This window comes from Clarias gariepinus, chromosome 10, assembly GCF_024256425.1.
Source record: "Clarias gariepinus isolate MV-2021 ecotype Netherlands chromosome 10, CGAR_prim_01v2, whole genome shotgun sequence".
NCBI lineage: Eukaryota > Metazoa > Chordata > Actinopteri > Siluriformes > Clariidae > Clarias > Clarias gariepinus.
In genome coordinates, this window is record NC_071109.1 from 5,233,862 (window position 1) to 5,255,684 (window position 21,823).

Consider the following 21,823-nt stretch of genomic DNA (forward strand, 5'->3'; position numbering starts at 1 on the left):
ATTGTGTACAGGGCTTCCCTGGTCTTAAAGGAGACAAAGGAGAGACGGGGGCTAAAGGAGAAAAGGTACGGTGTCACACGACTAATACACACAAGGTTTACTTGTAAAGCTCTGAGGGAATTAGAATAGATTTTACATATAAATACAAAACAAGGTTTACGGTCAAGTGCAAAAGTTTGTATCCCCATAGCAAATTAGAACAAAATGTTTTTCTTTTTTCTTTTTTAACAATAGGGTAAAAAAAAACAACTGTACGGTCAAAATGAAATTTAAAAGGTAAAAATCTTATGAAATAGTACAATTAAAACATACACTTTAATAAAGTAGTTCGTTAACAATTGAAAAAATATACGTTTAAAAAAATAGTGTAAAAACGGCTCAGAAACTATTAACAAAATAAAACCAAAAAAATTGGTTAGTGTATATATTTTTTCCTGAAACCAATTTTTATACTTATTCAATATTTAATATTAATTTTTATCAGTGCTAATGAATTTTCTTTTTAAAATAATACATAAAATGTCTTGTTTCATTCAAGCTTTTTTGTATTTATTTTAATCATGTCTTTATTTTGTATGCATTTATATTTACTATAAATATATTATATAATTTTTCCATACACTAGATGGTAAAGAAAAGAAAACTATAGTGTTTTTCAATATTTAAATTTTATTATTTTTTTTCTTGCACCATTTGGCCTTATTATAAGCATTGACAAAAAAAACATTTAAAATATTATACATTAAATGTCTTGTTTTGTTCAAGCTTTTTTGTAGCTTAGTTATATATATATATATATATATATATATATATATATATACTCATTTTATAAACATTTAAATATTATTTAGATATATTTTATTGTAGTATATATTATGTAGTATGTACTATATATTATATGCTCATACAACATCTATAGTGTTATAAAGTTTGCACAACTTTTTTTTTGTCCCATATTACAAATTTAAGAAAGTTTTTTTTTTTTTTTTTTTTTTTACAACCAAGTTAGGTAAAAAACATTTAGCAAGGTCAATGAATTAAAAATATCATTTAGGGGTATCCTACCACAGGAGAAACAAAAAATATTTAGAAATGAAGAGATTCGGCAGCAACAGATCAGTCAACAGACCTTGTAACAAAATGTGAAGAAATATAATTCAAAATGCTAATAAAAATGATGAACATTTCACAAAAAGTAAGTAATATAAATATGAGAAATAAAATATCAGGGTGAGAAATAATAATAATAAAAAAGCCTATAGTTTACTTATGTCTATCATAAAAAAATATAAAAACAGCAGGAGAACAGGGAGAATCATTTTTATTTGTAAATATTCAGAAATTGAAATGTGAATTTGATTTGGGGGTACTAACTTTTGCACACAAAGATATTTGATGTGGGGGTACTAACTTTTGCACACAAAGAAGATAACTTTTGCACACAAAGAAGATAACTTTTGCACACAAAGATATATTTTTGTCAAAGTAATATCTGTAGATTTTTGGAGGGTTTATTTTGCTTGTGTAGTGCGGATGTCGATACGATCATGTGACGCTTTTACCTGGTTTCTGTTCAGGGCGACCGTGGGAATGTAGGCAAGAGAGGACTGAAGGGACAGAAGGGAGAGCAGGGTCCGCCCGGCTTAGACCAGCCCTGCCCTGTGGTGCGTGATAAACCCTAATCATATTAACACTCTAGAACTTTATCTTCTTCACACACTAATTTCCCTCTGCTGTTCCCTGCCTCTTTATACTTTGATTTCTGTTCTTTATCTTGTGTGTGAGTGTGTGTCTGTGTGTGTGTGTGGCTAGCAAAGATTGGGTGACATCAGTCTTCAGTGTGTGCGTGTGTGTTCTTGCTGACAGGGTTCTCCCGGATGTAAAGGCCAGGCAGGGGAGAGCGGGCAGGCTGACGCCGGGGCTCCGTGCCGGCTGGTACTGTACCCGCTGCCTGGAGTGTGGTGTTCTCTCAGCATGCAGATATAAGCGTTTAACAATGAACCACCCGGGAAAATAAAAAAAAAATTATTAAACTGGCTAGAGGAGAAACACAGTGGTCATACTAACATGTTGTGAATGTAGTGTAGCTTCAGAAGGATTAAATCATTTATAACAGGAGCATCAACACCACTAATACAAGTACTGCAAGTATTTTTGCTTTTCACTGGTGTAGTACAATTAGTACATACAGTAAAGGTACATAATTTCTATGCTTACTTCATATATTTAACCTCTAAAGTTAGGTGTGGTGTAACTATATAGCTTTCTGAGTAAAGCGTTAAAGGAACATCAAATCTTTAATTATTTTTATGTGTTTCCAGCAGTACCTCTGCTTATGAATTTGATTTGTTTCAGTGGCGAGTACTTAAGGCGAAATTACGTATTGCAAAACACCTTTTCCCATAGGAAATAATGTAAATGAAAATAATCCGTTACAGCCATCCAAAAACATTTTCCAGATTTCCAGAAACTGAAACGCATCAAATCTGGAAGCAAAGATTTTTTTTATGAATAAATAAAAATCCCTTATAATAATAATAAATTAATAATTAAATTTCACTCCTTCCTATTTCCTCTCGACGACTGTACATTTCCTCTCATGTCCTTCTTCCTCTTTACCATTTGCTTTTCCACTTCTAAACCCATCATTTGTATAATATACAGTAGTGTGTTAGCTACACACTGAGCCGCTAGTTTATTAGTTGCTAGGTTGTTCTGTTTTCTTGCGTGTGTTTTATTAAACTGCATGGATTTTCTGTGAGCTATTTATTGTAATATTTATTTAACCCTTTGTGTGTTTGTCATCATCAGGGTCCAGACGGACTTCCAATACCAGGCTGCTGGCACAAGGTCAGGACACATTCGGAATACCAGTGATGTGTGTGTGTGTGTGTGTGTGTGTGTGTGTGCTGCTAGTCAGAGGTTTAAATATATAGTACTGTGCAAAAGTTTTGAGCCCCCCTCTTTCATTTCTTCAGATTATTTTTAATTAATTGATGTTGATTATGTTAAAGAAATGGGAACAGATGTTGAACAGCGACAGGCTACAGAGTGCCTAAAGATACAATTCTGTTCCAATCACTCAGCATTCAGCATCACCAGTATACTAATCACCAGCCTGGTCATCTGTCATTGTCTGCACCTGTTCCTAACTGGTTCATGCCTTAAATTAGATGTTTTTTTTTTTTTTATGCCTGATCGATTCACAGGTCACAGGTCCATTTTTTTTACTTTTCTGGTCACGAGTTTCAGAATTGTGCAGATTGGAAACATGGTGTTGGTGCTGAAAAGTGTCTCACCTAAGTGAAAAAGTGAATTTTTAGACAGGATCATATAACACCATTATTCATAATACTTTATGCTTCCTATCTCCCGATTCATGATTCATTTTTTTGTAAATATGCTACACATTTATATTTTCATCAGATGAAAAGAAAAACATTTGCAGCTTTTATGTAGTGTCCGTAACTTTTTTGAATTCAAATCATTCAATGATCTTAATTGTCATTCAGATGAAACTTGGACAATTTAGATTCCACATGAAAAGACATAAACCTGAGAAAGTGTATTATTCTTAAATGCGAAATTGTTAAGATATTGCAACATGAATTTAACATGGTTACAAACACTACAGATTTTTTGCTTTTACCGAACAACAGTTTAACAGGTCATGTGTGTTTAGAAGCTTACACCAATTTTACTATCACTACTAAAAGAAATATGAATAATGTGCAATTTAAACGATTATTGTTAGAAGTGAGACAGTATAAGTCTGAAAAATGGCCGTTTTTGGGGCACAAACAGCTGAAGTTAGCAACTTGAAATATTTAGGGAAGCCAGATTGGTCACTTCCATGTTGCATAAACTTTAGAAGTGGCTTCACATTTTCTGTAGTATATGTATAACAGTAAAAAATAATAAAAACTTTGCATCAATATGCAGTTTTGGCTGCGTATGCTTCTGTAATAATGTTAAAGTGCTTTCTGTGTGTGCCTGACCGCATGGATTTCATTTTAATTCATTAATTGTTCTTGCTGTATAAAGTCTGTTTAATGGCACTCTCTAATCTAATCTAACATCTGCGTTTTTCTTTTGCAGTGATAACTAACACAAAGCATTATCCAGAGTTTCTGTACATAGTCCTACCTTATAAATACAACCTCCTATTTTTTAACAAAAGACTTTGATGATTATTCATCAGAATTACCTACAGTATTTTTTTATACATTTATATGTATATTTTTTTCAAAGTAAACGTTCTGGACCGAACTAGGAGTTTGTATAGCAGGTTTTTAAATACGCATTGGACAAATCGGAAGAGCGCACGCGGGATCGTCTTCTTGCCTCCGCCGCATGAGCATGCGCATCATCCAACACCATCTGGGACTGATCATCATCGGGAGCGTTCTGTTCTTTTTTTTTTTTTTTTTTTTAAGGACGAAGGGATGATGCAGAGGATCAAGCGAAAGCGTCTGTCGCAGCCTTGAACACGGAGTCAAGGGAGCGAATTAATCACACAGGAGCGTCTTCGTGATGAACTGTAGCCTGGAGAAGTGCCCTAGCTTTGTAGGGCGCATGGGAACGTTATGGCTCTTGTCATGGTCACTGGCGTCCAGCGAGGATGTTTTGACACTAGCACGTCACTGGCTGATGGCTGATGGATGGAAAGGATGATTTTAATGTTCATAAATGCCAGCAGCTTGGGGTCGAGAGTGTCTGAAATGATATCGAAGAGCTAACTCATAGCTAACTTTGAGTACCATTTGTTGATTTGCTATGGTTATTAGCATACGCTTTTTAATTTGCAGAAATGAACTGGTGTTTCATCGCTCAGTTTTTGGATTAGTGTGTAACTAGATTATTATTATTATTATTATTATTATTATTATTATATGTACACTATTACTAGATTGTATTATATTTTTCTAACATTCTGTCATACTAATTGATCATATTGTTGGGATTCTTATATTACTATTAATTGTGACTTTTGATTTCATTTAACATCACGTTCAGTCTTTTTTATCTATTATTAATTTATATTATATATGAGTATATGGTGTATTATCGAATAATTGCTAGAGATGCATCAATATAATAATATTGTTTGGTTACTCATCACAAGAAATGAAATAAGTAACCTACTTTCATTTACGCAAACAAGAATGTTACGTGATTTTATTTAGCTCTGGTTTAAATACGTGCCATGAAACGTTAACATACAGCATACAGGCTACTAATAAGCAACTAGCTACTAAATACTTTGAATACTTCGGAAAAGCGTCTCTAAACAGTTGCAATTATATTACCTTACATTGTCAATAAAGCATAGTGACTGATCGACAAGAACAACATCATGGGTAAGAGCTGTTATTTTCATTTATAGACATTGCTAGCTAGACCTAGCTAGTTTTGTTTACTAGATTTTATGTTTAAAACCTTGTAATTGTAAAACAAAAAACGGTTGTTTCTTGATATTTTTGCTGAGTCCTATACAGCTATGTAGCTGCGCGATGTAATCGTTTATGCGATTTAATCAAACTTTTGTTGGTAGGTTAAATTGATAGATCAGTTTCGATTTAGAATCTATTTAAACTTTTTAAAATTATATAAACATTGAATAAGCTAAAATTTATTTTCTTTCTTTGAAAATATGCCACATTTTTGCTGAAACCACTTGCTTTTACATTTTGTGAGAGTATCGCTTCTTCTTTTTGAGTTTATAAGCAATTGGAGTAATACCGCCACCTACTGGACTGGAGTGTGGAGCAGAAGATTGGCAAAGAAAAAAAGATTATCGCTTTGTATGAGACATTTGAATTGAATTGAACAACCAACACCACGGCATTACAATAGTTCGTAGAAACTTGTAGTAGTTTTTAAGACGAATCAGGCATCAAAATCAAGCATTTTTTATTAAATCAAATAAAATCTAAATTAGCAATGGGCAAAAAATGTATCATATTAAGAGACTAACTATAGTTAACGTACGAGATATAGTTAACATGGTGTGTTTAAGTGGTTTTGGTTTCTTTTTAAAAAGTTTTATATAAAAAATCTGCTACATTAGGGGTTATTAGGATATTTTCAACAGCTCTTGAAGGAAGCAGTATACCTGGCTTACTTCACACACAATCACGTACAGTGGTATGGGTTTGTTTGTATTTTTCCGAGTATGTGCGAATGAGTATAATTTCAGACGCGATAAAGTATCAGTATCGATGCATCACTACTATCTGTGTTTCTATTTTTCCTTCTTTTTTTTATATGCTAACTTTCTCCCAAGACGACTAAAGTGAGAACCGTTTGGTTTTCATTAACGAAAATTTCTTTAGACTTTTAGCATTACTCTAAGATCATTAATTAACAGAAACTTGTACATTTATCTTTATTTGCTACACAAAATAAGAAGAATATAATCCAAGAAGTTGATTATAATATATAGGAGTTCAGGAACCTTTCTTTCTTTCCTTGGCTTTAAACCGAAGCATTTTTTGCTTTTCTGAGCTTCATTTCTTAGAACGTATTCACATTAATATGTTACACACACCCACACACAAGTATTTGATGTAAATGTTTTACACATTTCCTATTAAAGGAAGAAAATCCCATTATTTCACACACACACACACACACACACACACATTCATAATTGCTGCGGTAAAGGAATGTATACAAGTACACTTACTTATTTGTGAAATAAATCACAAGCCATTATAAAGCAGTCTGTTAAATCTGTGAATTCCTGAGTTTTTTTTTTTTTTTCTTCTTCTTCTTCCGCGGTTTTACAAACTCAATGTATTGTATAACTGTATTACTCTGAAACTGTGTTGCTGCTGAACTGGTTTTTGTTTTTTCTCGTTTGTCTTTTTTTTCCATGTACTAAGGGGGGAAGGTTTTTCAGAAGTTGCATGCCACCAGTGACGTGCTGAGTTTGACTCCTTATGATTTGTGAATTATAAAATAAATGTAAAGTTGTTAAAAGGAAATTATTCACAGATTTGTTAGACTTTTTGTTTGATTGTTTTAGCTTTCATACAGGAATTATTTCAGCATTTGGAAATATTGGAGGTCAAATTGTTTTTTCCCCCATATAGTCAGTCTGTTTTTGTGTGCACGTTCAGCAGAAATTATTTCACTATCAATGGGGGGGACAAATAGAGAGAGAGAGAGAGAGAGAGAGAGAGAGATGTGATCATGAAACACCAGGAAAATGTTCATATATTTCTAAATAAACTATTTTCATGTAACCCGAGTCTAGTGTGCTAAGCAAAACCTTCCAGACTCTTGTGGTCAGTGAAAGATTTAAACCAATTTCAGTTAAGTAATTAATTAATTGATTGATTGATTAATTGATTTATTAATTTTAAACTAAAATGTTTGTGTTTTTTATTAAAGCCTGATACAGAATATACAACACATACAACTTTACACAATAAATAAAGAAGAATAATCATAAAAATGATGAGTGCCGTTATTGCCTTGGCCTTGTACATCTATCTATAAAAATTAAAAATATTTGAAAACTGTTTTGTGCAGCCTGTACTTTCTTCCGGGGCGCTGAGATCACATAACCCGAGACCAGGGCCGGACTGGGACGGAATTTCAGGCTGGGAAATCCCACGCCAACCCGGGCCATCCTATGCTCCCAAATAAATTTGGAAACCACAGGCATTATTATTTTTATCTCATCATAGTGCATTGCATCATCAAAAGATCCAGAGAAACCTCTGTGCATAAGGGACAAGGCCGAAGACTTTTGTTGGACGCCCGTGGTCTTCGTGCCCTCAGACGACACTGCGTCACTCATCGGCATGATTGTGTCAACAAAAAATACGCCAAAGACAACCACAAACTCTTCAGCAGCTGGAAACATCTATCAGACCAGAACCTCATAACCTCATAACCTCAATGCCCAGACATGGTCAGACTGTTTTGAAAAGAAGAGAAGATGCTACCCCATGGTAAACATGCCCCCGTCCCAAATTTTTTGAGCCCTGTAGCAGGAAGCAAATTTAAAATTAGCTCATTTGGTCAGTAAAATTGTAAAACATTTCTCGGTTTAAACATTTGTTTTATTGTGAATAAAATATTTCCTCATGTGATTTGGAAGTCTTTTAGTTTTCATTTGATTAAAAAAAATTTAATACATAATACTTTAATACATTGGGTGGGCATTAATATATATAAAATTATTACCAAAAACACGGCTGGCTGTCAGCATGGCTGAATCAGTTGTCAGGCCAGCGGGGATTCCTCCTGGTGCTCCCGATGGCCAGTCCGGGCCTGGCTGAGACCTCGTTATAATTTTCCTTAAAACAACCTAAACAGCAAAATAGAGCCAACTCGCACAACAAAAAAAAAAAAAGCGAAAGCTTTTTACAGAATCTGCCAAGAAAAATCCTTACCTGTTTGGGGTTCTGACATCTTGTTCATTCTGACAGCTTGCCACGTGACCATTGCATATTTCAACATCTGCCAAAGATGGGCGTGTCCACAGGATCAGACTTGTCAACTGTAGGCGCTCTTGATGCAACCTGTTTAAATTTCTATTGCTTTTGATTCTCACACACACCAGACTTAACAACCAACCATTATGCAAATTCCACTTTTGTGTACCAAAAAAAAAAAAGTTAAAAGTACAAAAACACCTGCATTTGGTCATTTTTCCATGTTCGTATTAGTCAGGGTTTAAACAAGAGATCAGATTTTTCCCCCATTGTGACCTCATATAGGTTTGTCCCCTCCCCTGGCTTCTTGCTCAGCTCTGTTGTTCTCTGGAAGGGGCGTGGTTCAGCAGTGGACACTGAGCTGGTGCATTTGGAGTAGAATTGAAACAGTTTGAAGTATGAAAAATGCATTACCAGAGGTGGAGCTCTGAGACTTGTATTAACTTGTTAACTAAACAGTAACATATAGGACCTTTAAAACCCAGATATAACAGAAAAGAAATCAGGCTGTGTGACTGTTACTTCACTTAAGGTTTTATTCGAGGCATCAGACTCAAACTGAACAGCTGCATGGCAGATAAATCTTTATACAAAACATAACGTGAAGTGTTAATGTGCGTGTTAACTGGAATGGGAAAAAAACATTTCACTGGTAATACATACAAGGTAAAAAAAAACAAAGTATCCATCACTACATAAAAATCCATCACTACAAAAAGCAGTAGGTGTGAAAAATACAGTTCTGTGCAAAAGTCTTACACACATGCAAATAACTGCTGCAGAGCATCGACGTCTTCAGGAAAAAAAAAAGTGTGCTCCTACACTCAACAAGCCACAGTTCTTCTAATGACTTTGTCCCACCTGCTTCCTTTTTCTTTTTTTTTTCCCTGAAAAGTGGTCATAATATGTGCTTTTTCTTCTGGTGTACAGATATTTGCCTGTCTTTTTTTTTTTTTTTTTTTTGCTGAAATACTAATATTTGGAAATCTGATTTTAATTTTTTTTACTTTTTGACTTAATAATGAAGTCATAAACATTTATAACAAAAGTTTGTACAAAAAAAAACAACAACAACCACATACTAGATGCACAAGACTTTTGCACAGTACTAGATATGAGAGAAAATGGATTGCGTTCACTGAGTGTCTAGAAAAACAAAAACAAACAAGTCGTATCCTGTGAAATGCTATTGCTTATGGACACAAACACCTCAATCTCATCATCTCATGCTTCGCTCGCTATTCACAGACATGAGCGCTGTGACACTTTAAACCTGCTTTATCAGCACGGAAAACGGTCTGAGGACTTCGATGGCGGGGCTGGTGTGACCATGATCCAGTACGGTGGCTGTCCTGGGCCGTGTCTAAAATAATCACGGTTTCATAAAACTTTTTTTTTTTTAAAGAAAGAAAAAAGAAAACAATCTGAATGGAGACAAAACAGAGACAAGGTACAGAGTGGGGTGCGCAAAAGGACAATGGATTGTTATGTAATTTAAATGTTTTTTAATTTTTCTTTTTTAAGTAAGTGATCTGTGGATAAATAATTAAGATATCTACATTACTGCAAACGCTGTGCAGAAGTCTTAGGCACATGCAAAAAAAAATCTGCTTTATAGCGAGGATGTGCCTTCACATAATATGCCGCTGTCTTTTATGGCCTGGAGATATTTTCCTGCTAGATAACATTTATTTTGTTGGAATTATGTTTAATAAGTAGTTAAATAAAAAACTTATTTACACAAAAAAGGGCCTATGACTTTTGCACAGTACATCTTCATGGTACTCTCCTCTTATACGATATTTAAACTTTACTTTAATTATTAAGTGCTTGTCTGAGGAGGCATAGCCATGTCAGCTGCTCTAGATCTTTTATAATTTACATAAACAAAAAAAAATTCCCGCAGAAGACGACGGATGCTGGAAAAATCCTCGTTTATTCGTCTAGTCTTAGGAACGTGATAAAGACGCATTGACTGTGTGGTCACGTTTGGTCAGAAGAATTAAAATCAGGATCTTGCCTTTTAACAAAAGACAAAAATTACACTAAGACAAAAATAAGGTTCTATGGGAAATGCTCTAAAAAGCAGAAGAGTTGCTGTTAAAGCAGGTTTCTTGTGGTGTCATACCCTGTTTAATAGAGAGCGATAAACTGAAATCAAAAGTTAAATGATCACGCCGTAGTCTATGGATTCATGTCATCCGTTATCACGTGACGCTGCACAATGACATATTGATGGACATATATTGCCTGTCTGAGTGTGGAAAGACGTTTGGCACTAAAGTTAGATATATACGGTTTCACAAACATCTGGCTGGAGGAACTTGGCCTGTGTTCGGAGTGTGTGTGAGCGACCTGAGCGGAGGGAAGGGAACAAAAAGACAGAACGCGGACGCCGATGTCAGAAACCCGACGGAGTGAGAATGTTCATGTCGCGAGGTTGGAGTTTATGCGTTGCTGCCTTTTTGCCCTCCGCTCCGGTCATGGACTCTTTAGGAGACTTGAAGTTGGCGTGGTCTTCAACGGCAACGTTCACTTGGGTCTTGATGCCGTCAACAGTTGTGGACTTCTGAAGTCCAAAGTATGACTGAAGACTGAAACCTCCTGTAAAAAAATACATTTAATAAATAAATGAATGAATAAATGAATAAAGGCAGTAAAGAGACAATCAGTTTTAAAATCTCATCAGCGTGTTACAATAACACCTGCTTAAAACATTTCACCGATGTCTCAAAACATCACTAAACGGAGAGATTCGTCAGCTGGCCAGTCCTCACCCGAGGTGTTGGAATCGGACCCAGGGTCGGTCGGGGATTTCTGCACACTGGGACGCGTCCCGAAGAGACTCCATCCGTCTGTCCCACGTCCTCCTCCTTCGTTTCCACCCATCGATATGCCTAATGCTCTCTCGCTCCTGGAGTCAGATGTGGTGGGGGTCAGGGCTAAAGGAGATCCTGTTTCACCAAACAAAGGCATGAAGACAAAAGACAGACTTCACTCATTCACATCACTCAGGTCAAAAATAACACTTTTAAACATTTAAAATATTTAACTTCTTTCTTTCAATATTTCTTTATTAGTTTTAGATTTGGATACCTGAGACAGATCTGGGTCGGACCTGGATGACGAGACTGAGGTGAAAGGTGCTGATGTTAAAAGCCTGTCCTCAAAGTCCTCAATAAACATCTTCAACTTCTGAAAAACAAACATTAGGAAAAAAAAAAACCCACAAATCAAACAGGTGTGAAAACGAATCATAAATGTAAAAGGTTTTTAAAAAAATCCACAAAAGGTGTGCAGGTGAACTCCATTAAACTAAAACCGTACTTGATGGTTTAAAACCCTTAAAACTAAAGCAGAACAGACACATCATGGCATTACAGCATACGTCAATGACAATATATATATATATATATATATATATATATATATATATATTTGTGTGTGTGTGTGTATAAATGTACTTATATAGGTGAGGCTTCGTACATGTCAGGTAGAACTAAAGTTATTACTTTTATAAAGGATCAATTTTACAACTACAGGAATATGGGAATGACCACAAAAATGTAGAACTCTCAAAATAAGCATATTATTCTTTTTTGGTCACAAAAACAACCGAAAAAAACAATCACAGAATCATGTACATCATGTCTATCTGTGCCATTTCTTAAAACTTTTTTTTGTTGCTTAGTTATGTTTGTATAGTTGGTTAAAATGATCTAAAATTTAGAGAGTATAGGTCACTCCATACTGCACAATCTGAACCATATATATGTTAATTTAAAAAATATATAAGATAAACAGGAGGGTCCTCACACACTATAACGACACACAGCTGATATAGTGCCTGGGCCCTAAAAATAGCTGAAATGCTCTGAGCTTTATGGGTTAAACGTGTTTAAGCTTTTAAATCTTTCATGTTATAAACAGCTGTTTCAAAAATACATATTTGTTAACATCACGACTCTACTTCAGTCAAGCGAGGCAAAATGACTCTAGATAACGAGACATGGACTCCCAGGCACCAGACCCTGTCCCTATGGACACCATAAGACGCCACAACTGCCTAAAACAGGACGTTATAAGAGTTAGTAACACTGACTCCCATCCTTCACTTACTTACATTAGGAATATCGCAGATCCAGACAGATAAATTGTCATATAAACGGCAAAATATTAACACGCTTTAGACTCCACTGCAGCTGCAGTATGAATAGCCTGAAGTTTAATTATTAGTAATATTATTGAATAATAAAGGAGAGTTAGGTATCTGCGTAAATAAGGCCTCCTGTGACGAATAAGTTACCTCAGCTAGCGTTAGCGGCTAATCCACTGATGGAGTGCCAGGGGATTTAAATCATAATTACCTTTTAAACTGTAGATTTCTGTCGTTATTTGCCTTAATCCGGTCTTTTATTCTGTCCATAATGGTAAATATTATCCGCTCTTACTGCTCGATATCTCCGCTGGTTATATAACTAACATAAATAATGCTCCTGGCTAGCAGACTGGCTTTATATTGCTTTCGAACTAAAACCGCAAACTGGCTCAAACTGGTTTACTTCCGGCATTACGGCTGTGACTTGCCTTCAAAATTAAAGTCCTGACGCGACAGAGAAGGTGACGTAATTTATAATTATTTAGTATGTTAAATTATTTTACATTAGCAGATAAAAATATATTAATTTTTTTATTGTTCTGTTTTATGTTTTTGCTCATTTTATTTTTTTCCGGCCTGTCAGTAACACAGATAACACATAACAGAGTGTATATGTAGTTGTGCTATCATCATTCACAGCCATTTTTTAAAATGTATTTTATTTTATTTATTCATTCTTTTAATTAACTGTTTTTTTTTTTCTCATTCTCATTTTGCTCATTCTAAACGAAATATAAATAAAATATTTGGACATCTCAGGCTTAGTTTTTCAATAATAAAAACACATGACTATTTCCATTGTTAAGTAAAATTTTTAAACAGGATTTACTAACCTTATTGCAAAATTATGATTTTCTTTATGGTAATTGTAATATTTCTATGATAATTGTATTTCTTCAAACAGTAACATGAATTAATACTTAATATTATAATAATAATAATTATAATAATACTTAATGAGAGGCACAGTGGCTTATATATACACCTTTTTTTTTTTTTTTTTTTTTGCTATATGTTTGTCATAAAACCTCGCCACTGCTAAATCATTTGGATATTACAAATTCCTTTGCAATTTTGCATTTTAGTCAACCCAAGCTGACTTCCCTGTTGCATTAAGCTGAAAAATGTTCAGCTTAATAAGGTGTACTTGGTTTAACATATATACATGCAAATGTGTATGAGCTATGCAGCAAAATCCCATGCGAAGACTCTGTGCCACACCCAGGGCCCAACCATTTAGGCGTCCTAACGGCAGCAGATTCCAACCTGTGTGTGATGACTTTTTAAGTATGTTAAACCCCTAAAAAGCCCTGGATGCTGGAAAAAAATAATTAGAAGAACAAGCAGGGCCTTCGCACTCTATGATGTCATAGGTTGATGTCATAATGCTTGGGCCCCAGTAATCCTTAGAAGAACAATAGGGCCCTCGCACACTATGACATCAGCATTATCAGACCAATGATGAGTTACAAACTAACTTCAAATGTTAAAAGTAACAGGCTCCATTAGATTACTCATGTTTGTTTCAGCTGTAAGAATGTTGAATAAATTTAAGGTATAGACTTTTAAATGGTAAACAAGAGTTTAACATACAGGATGTCAGTGTGTGAATAAATTAAAGTGTAGGCTTATAAAAAATAGTAATGTTTTACCTTCTCAAAACTCAACTTGAACAGAAGTGAACACAGGCACACGTGAGTTTTAAGACTAATTTGCGCTAGTGTTGTTTTGAGGCTGGTGTAAGCGTGTGTAATGAGTTAGTTCTGAGACAAATTTGCTCAAGAGTTTTGGAGAAAAAAAGCAGATCTTAGGCTTTGTAATTTAGTAAATTTACAAATTATCACTACATATCATATTATATGTATAATTGTATATGTCAAAAAGAATTGAAATTTTGGGAATTTTATTTATTTTTGTAGTTGTTTTTGGCTAATGTTTTTTTTACATTTATCTGTAATGCTATACCACTGTGATCTTCTCTTCAGGACCGTGGCATACTGTTGGTATCACTTTGTCCTTAACACAGCAGTCACAATCAGGTGTTTATAAAACTGGTATCTGATGGGACACAAACAGTTGATGAAGGAGTGTACACCAAAAAAGGCAGCAGGAGGAAAACGAGCATCATCTTCATACATAAAAGGAGATACCGTACAGAGGAACAGTACAATATGGTCATGCAGAGTACACACACACACACACACACACACTCATGAGGACAAATGAGTGAGTAATGAGGACAAAGATAATGCATACTTAATTATATATACATATTTTAATCAATTATTAATCATAAATAAAGAAATAAATAAACAAGGCAAATTTAGAGCTGAGGGCTACACTCACAATTATTATGACTTGAAAATAAATCAGTCATTTTAATGTTTAAACTTTATATATAAAGTTCATAAATAAACTTATTTAGAGTTCTGTCGGAAATGAGGTGTTCTGACATATGTGCTACCTTATTAAAAAATGCTACATGCTGAAATAGGTAATAAATAAACCATAAAAGTAAGTGGTAGCATGTTTTTAATACTTCATTATACCAGCTTTATTGGAATGCAGCTTTTAATGGAAATTAGTGTGCATGGAGATTGCGTGTTCTTCCCGTGATTGGTGGGTTTCCTCCGGTAACTCCAGTTTCCCCTAAAGACAGGCAGTTTAAGCTAACTGGCTTTCCCAAATTGCTCATAGTGTGTGAATGAGTGTGTGAGCGTGTGTGTGCATGTTTGCTCTGTGATGGATTGGATTGGATAAGCGATATAGAAGACAGGTGAAGAATATTCTGACAGACAAATATCCTGAGTGTTGTGCAGATTCAAACTTCTCAAAAACTGTCTCAAAGTTAAATTTACAAGCAATAAAATGAGCCCAAAAATGCAATCAATTTGTTGCTATTTTCAGTAGAACATCCTTCTACCCACCGATCCCCTGCCCGCCTACGCCCAACGTAATTAAAAAAACAAACAATAAAAAAAAGTTTTTTTTGAAACTTTATGCTTTTTATGTATTTATGTATTTTAGTCTTTTTTGAAATCTCAGCCATGGCACTGCAGGAAGCTCAGCTGGATTGATGGAGAGAGACTAAAAGAGCTTAAAAGTAAAGCCCTGCCCACTAAGAACACTGATAGGTTCACTTAGCACAAGACGCATCAGGATTTGTGTGCACTCTCTCTCTCTCTCTCTCTCTCTCTCTCACTCTCTCTCTCTCTCTCACACACACACACAAAACTCTGATCTTCAGGACTTTTAAATTCATAAAAAAAATTTTTAATCAGCTTCCTAATTATTGATACACTATATGCACAAAAGTATTTGGCTTGATATCGAGTTGGTCCTCCTTTTGCAGCTACAGTATAACAGCTTCCACTCTTCTTGGAAGGCTGTCCACAAGATTTTAGAGTGTTTTTGTGGAAATTCGTGACCATTTATTCTGTAGTGCATTTATGAGGTCAGTCACTGATTTTGGATGAAAAGGCCTGGCTCATAATCTCCGTTCCAGTTCATCACAAACGTGGTAGATGGGGTTGAGGTCAGGGCTCTGTGTTTGGGCCAGTCAAGTTCTTCCACACGGAACTCATCAAAACATGTCTTTATAGTCCTTACTTTGTGCACTAGGGCACAGTCATGTAGAAATAGAAAAGGGCCCTCCCCAAACTGTTGCCACAAAGTTTAAAGCATAGCATTGTCGAAGATGTCTTGGTATACTAAAGCATTCCCTTCACTGGGGATAAGGGGCCTGACTGAAACACCTGAATTTAATAATGAACAGGTTTGGACATGATAAGATGACTAATATCACACACAACATTATTATTATTATTATTATTATTATTATTATTATCATTTTAATTATTATTATTATTATTATTTTATTATTATTATTATTATTATTATTATTATTGTTAATAGTACAAGAGTAGTAGGTGTAGTACATAGGATTCACCACAAGGGGTAGCTCATTTCATAATTCAGTGGCTCCCAGTGAACTAGTGACTTTATTTTTTGGACCCAACAATGTTCAGAACCCCTGATGACATATATTTTTTGATCTAGCTTGAAAATGACTTCTTGTAACATACACATTACTTTTTAACATCTTTTTTGTGAGTTTTCAATCCTTATATCCATTATTTCAGTGTTATTTGTACAATGCAATTGAAATGTTTTTTCCAAATAGAAGACACTGGGATAGATGAGCCAGTAGGTACAGTAAGCTGAGCCATCCGCTTTATCCAGGCAATTGTGTGCATGTTTTGTCATGTAGCTACAAATTCAGGAAGCAAGCATTATCTCACCGTGACGAAGAAAAGCACATGGAGGGAGTGGTAACAACTTTTTTTTCTTACACAACATGCCATGCTTTTGTGTTTCTCAAAATGTGTATGTAATACAAATAAACCCATCCATCCATTCATTTGTCTATTTTCTATACAAATAGTGCTGTGTAGGGTCGCAGGGGGCCTGAAGCATGAAAGCTAGTCATGTTACACCCTGGATGGGGTGACAACCCACTGAAAGGCACAAAGCGCACATTCACACACCATCCATTGTGGACAGGCTGGAAATGCCAATTAGCTTCACTGTGTGCCTTTGCAGTGTCGCCCATGGGACAAGAGATTTAAACCCACAACTTTGTTGGTACGATGAGGCAGTGCTAACCACAATTTTATGTAAGTTGTGTGTTCCAATTTTTTGGGGGGTTTTTTTATTACTTTTTTTTTTTTAATTACTTTGGCGACCGCCTCTAGTATTTTAATGAGTATTCTAATCTGGCGCCCTGTGAAAAAGTTTGCACACCCCTTACACAAAACAAACAACAACAACACATCACAACATCAAGTTCAAATACTAAATACTGCTAAAAAGGTTTACTTATTGTCATGTGTTTTTATCGCCTTTTACATTCACAAGCTTACATTTTTATCAGTCTTTTGCAATCAAGACTAAAGGCTATTGAGGGGAATGTGGACCGTGCCAACGATCTAAACACTTTCTTTAATAGATTTGATGTCCCTCTGTCTTATAGCTTCAATCCACTCTCTCCTGCTCCCATGTCCTCCCCCACACAGAAAACAGCCACTATACCTGCCCTTCCCTAAATTAATATCTCAGAGGATCAGGTCAAACGTGGTCTGAGCAAGCTCAGCCCCACAAAAGCTACAGGTTCAGATAAAATCAACCCAAAAATCTTAAAATCATGTGCTCCCCAACTCTGTGGTGTCCCCCGGCACCTCTTTAGTCCAAGTCTGTCTCTACAGTCTAAGTCTCTGCATTGTCGAAAAAGGCAGGAATCGTACCAGTCCCCAAAATACCTCGTCCCTGTGCCCGGAATGACTACAGGCCTGTTGCTCTGACATTTTGCATATCATGAAGGTGTTCGAGAGACTGATTCTGAATACACTTCGTCCCCTGGTGAAGTCCTCCCTGGACCCTCTTCAGTTTGCCTACCAGCCTTTCCTGGGAGTAGAGTATGCCATAATACACCTACTGTATTCCATCATACCTACTCCCACCTGGTAAACCTGGGACCTGTGCAAGGATGATGTTCTTTGACTTCTCAAGTGCATTCAACACCATTCAACCAGCAGTACTGGGGGAGAAACTGAAGAACATGCACATCGACACTTCCCTGGTTTTCTGGATTATGGACTATCTGACCTGCCGTCCTCAGTATGTGCGACTACATATATGTATGTCCTAGACTGTGAACTGCAGCACCAGAGCACCTCAGGGGACTGTACGGTCTCCTTTTCTTTTCACCCTCTATACATCTGACTTCAGATATAACTCAGAGTCATGCCATCTGCAGAAATTTTCTGACGACTCTGTGTTTATTGGATGTATAAAGGTTGGCATCATCTCTGAGTACCTGTCTGTGGTGGACGACTTCATTTCCTGTTGTGTGCGTAATCACCTACAAATTAACATCAGGAAAACAATGGAGATTGTGGTAGACCTCAGGAGAAGTAAGACCCCTGTGACTCCTATATCTATTCATTTTCCAGTATTTGCTAAAAAGGCTCAGGTCCTTTAACGTCTGCAACACCATCCTTCGGATGTTTTATGAATCTGTTGTGGCAAGTGTCATTTTTTATGTTGTGATCTGTTGGGGCTGCAACATCAAAGTGTCAGACAGAAATAGACTGGACAAAGGGCCGGATTGGTGCTAGGAATAGAGCTCGACACTGTGGAGGTAGTAGCGAAAAGGAGGATCCATCATGAACAATCCTTCCCACCCGCTATTCAGTGTACTCTCTGACCAAAAGAGCAATTTTAGCCAGATTACCACCATAAATGATTGCCACAGAAGATCTTTCTCCCTATGGCCATAAAATTATACAACTCTTCTCCGTAACGTGGACACGAGCCGCCTTTAGTAACAATAATACAGTATTATTATGTACCTGAACAATTGGGGCAATACCTACTGTACCAATGCTCTTAGGTCATACCACTTTTCAAATGCAATTTCTGATTTTATTTATAAACATAATTTACCTGTGCAATACTTACTTAACAATGCACTTGGGCACACCACACAATTACCATAGCAAACCCTAAATGACCCATAAAACTGCACATATTGCTATTGCGCATATAAATGGTGCAATATATTTCTATTTTTTCCCGTCACATGTGCAATAACTGGGTATAGAATTATGTTTAGTGTGCAACTAAGGATTTTTATTTATTTATTTATTTATTTATTCATTTATTTGTTCATTTATTACTGTTTCCTTTCCTCCTGTAAATGACTGTAAGCAACTGTAACCAAGTATATTTAGTAACCACGTTCTTTGAATCTTGAATCTGAATCTTGAATCTTGAAGAAAAACCACACAGGTTAATATTGCTGTTGTTTCACTAGATGGCAGTCTCTGTGCACTAAACTCAACTCTTCTGGTTCTTTATGATTTTACACAATAAAATGATTTATAGACGAAATTTATGTCCTGTGTATAAAAGTCATGTCAGCATCATCTCTTTCTGCCAACATGAATTGGAGCTTATACGTTACCCTTAAATAACCACACCCATCTCTTGTTTGGTTAAATTGTGCTTGAGTATTAATCATTTACGTGTTAGGGGTTTTGTTTTTATAGAAGATAAAATCAATGATGACACAATTTCCAATATTTTATTATTTTATTTATTTAATCAATTTTATCCATTTATAATCAGATTATTTGTAGAAACTCCCAGCTTTCACTTATGTTATAGCAGTTATAAACTGTGGTCTTTCACTTTCCTGTGCTGGAAAACACACTGACTGTAACGAAGCACTGACACTGGAGACTCCTTCCGTAGGACTTACCCCTTAAAGCTCTGAGCATTTAAGCTATTTTTTGTTTTGTAGGTTTTTAAATCTTTATAAAAGTAATAATAACACTCGTTTTGTATCCATACCGCTTAAATTTTAAGAGGTTAGCAAAAAAGGTATATGCTTATTCATTAATGTTAAAGTTTATACATCTACACCCCTTATCCTGTACAGGGTTGCAGCGGGCCTGGAGCCTATCCCTGGGCATGAGACGGGTACACCCTAGGAGTACACCCTCTGAGCACGAGGTGTGTGCCAAACCATCCCCATACATAAGTGCATACTGTTTTTTTTTATGTGGGAAGTATAAATAAATTAATTTGTAAAGAACCGAAAAAAGGTGAAAACAGATTAATAAAACCTGTGCAATAAGTGTAAAAATAAGTTTCCTCAAGGGCTCTTTGAATAATTAAAGGGTTGTTTCTTTTCAAAAAGGTTCTACCCTTCAAATAGAATCATAATATTTGGAGAATTTGTCTTGTTGCTCCATGGTTCTATTTGTAACCCAGGGTCCTATGTATGTTTTTCTCTATACAAAGTGGTTTTACATGGATCCCTGTCCAAGCCTTTCTCAGATACTTTTAGGAGACAAGGCTAGTTCAATGTTCAGATAGTTTGTCAAAAAAAAAAAATAGGTTATGTTTTTTTTAAGAGATTCTAGAGCTCTACATACTGTAGAACCCTGTGGTAGATCATTGGAATAGTTAAACGTTTTATCTCGTTCTGAAATGGAACCTTAATGCTGAATGTTCTATGTAGTGTGTATAATGGTAAAATAAAATAGTTTAATGATTTGTTTAAGACGAACAAATCTTTAAACAACTCAAATTTCTTTTTGGAATGCTCTGTGTTTTTTTATAGTTGTACGCAGAAGCTCACACAGTGGATGTTTTGGATAGGTAATGGTTTGTCTCTTCCTAAAGAGGTTGGATACAGAATTCTGTCTGATGCAGGGTTCAGACATGTCTCTTCCTGTAAAAATGATAGAGGTCGACAAAGAACACCCGGTTATTTGGGTTGTTAAAAATTTATCTCTTCTGTACACGGTTCTATTTGTAACCAGTAATAGTGCAGGGTGCTACATAGAACCCGGACGACAGGTTGTACATGAGACCTTGTCTGTTGAAGGACTCTACATAGATCTAATAAAGAAAGTTTTTGGGATAGAAAAATATCTTTTTTCTACAAAGATCTTTTTGTGGTTCAGGGTTCGTATAGAAACCCTAAATGAAAATTTTGCGATTATGCAAAATTCAGTTTTTAGTTATATTTCTTCTAGATAATTAAATGGGTTTTCAGTGTATCTGTCAAAATTTTTTTTCCAGTTTTTTGTTGTCCTTCTTCCATTTTTGAATTAGCCAGGGTTTAAACAAGTAACATAAATTTTCATCTTAGTGTGACCTCATGTAAGATGAGCCCACCCCCTTTCATGTACTTCAGCTCTCCAGTTCAGACATTTACAAAGACACTGAAACAGCCATTCAAAAAAGTAGCGAAATAAACTGAGTCTGCTATATAAAAAAAAAAATTCCAGATTTGAAGGGAAATTTCAGGTGGAGCAACACTTTGGGGTAGCTCTCAGAACTTGTTAAAGAAAGTTAGCTCATTTAAATTGTGGATAGCTCTACAGTACGTATATATCTACATCCTCTATTATATGTATATGTGTATATAGAGCCATCTCAGTTGCAAGGGTCCACATAATAAAACCCTGAAGTTTGGTTATTTAGAATTTGGTTATTAAAACATCTGTGACAGGGTAAGTGTGAGAGATAGCACCAGAGGGAGTAAGAGAGAGAGAGAGGGAGAGAGGGAGGGAGAGAGAGGTGTGGTCTCAGTCCTATTTAAATGCTTGCTCTCCACTAGCACTGATTGCTGTCTGGTTCC

General features: G+C 35.6%; 1 protein-coding gene and 1 long non-coding RNA gene across 2 annotated transcripts in view; one reads left to right on the forward strand and one right to left on the reverse strand.

The window, feature by feature from the left end:
• Positions 1-5,352, forward strand: part of col23a1a (collagen type XXIII alpha 1 chain a) — a 138,823-nt gene extending 133,471 nt beyond the window's left edge. The window contains exons 27-31 of the mRNA XM_053505111.1: positions 12-65; positions 1,578-1,664; positions 1,867-1,935; positions 2,812-2,850; positions 4,437-5,352. Of these exons, the coding sequence (XP_053361086.1) occupies positions 12-65; positions 1,578-1,664; positions 1,867-1,935; positions 2,812-2,850; positions 4,437-4,487 (300 nt within the window). The 3' untranslated portion in view covers positions 4,488-5,352. The remainder of the gene's footprint in view (positions 1-11; positions 66-1,577; positions 1,665-1,866; positions 1,936-2,811; positions 2,851-4,436) is intronic.
• A 3,610-nt stretch (positions 5,353-8,962) lies between these two features.
• LOC128531324 (uncharacterized) lies at positions 8,963-12,998 on the reverse strand. Its single transcript, XR_008361188.1, has 4 exons — positions 12,818-12,998; positions 11,547-11,645; positions 11,228-11,404; positions 8,963-11,054 (listed from the first exon to the last, which is right to left on the reverse strand). It is a non-coding gene; the product is annotated as an uncharacterized LOC128531324 (long non-coding RNA).
• Between the last annotated feature and the right edge of the window lie 8,825 nt (positions 12,999-21,823).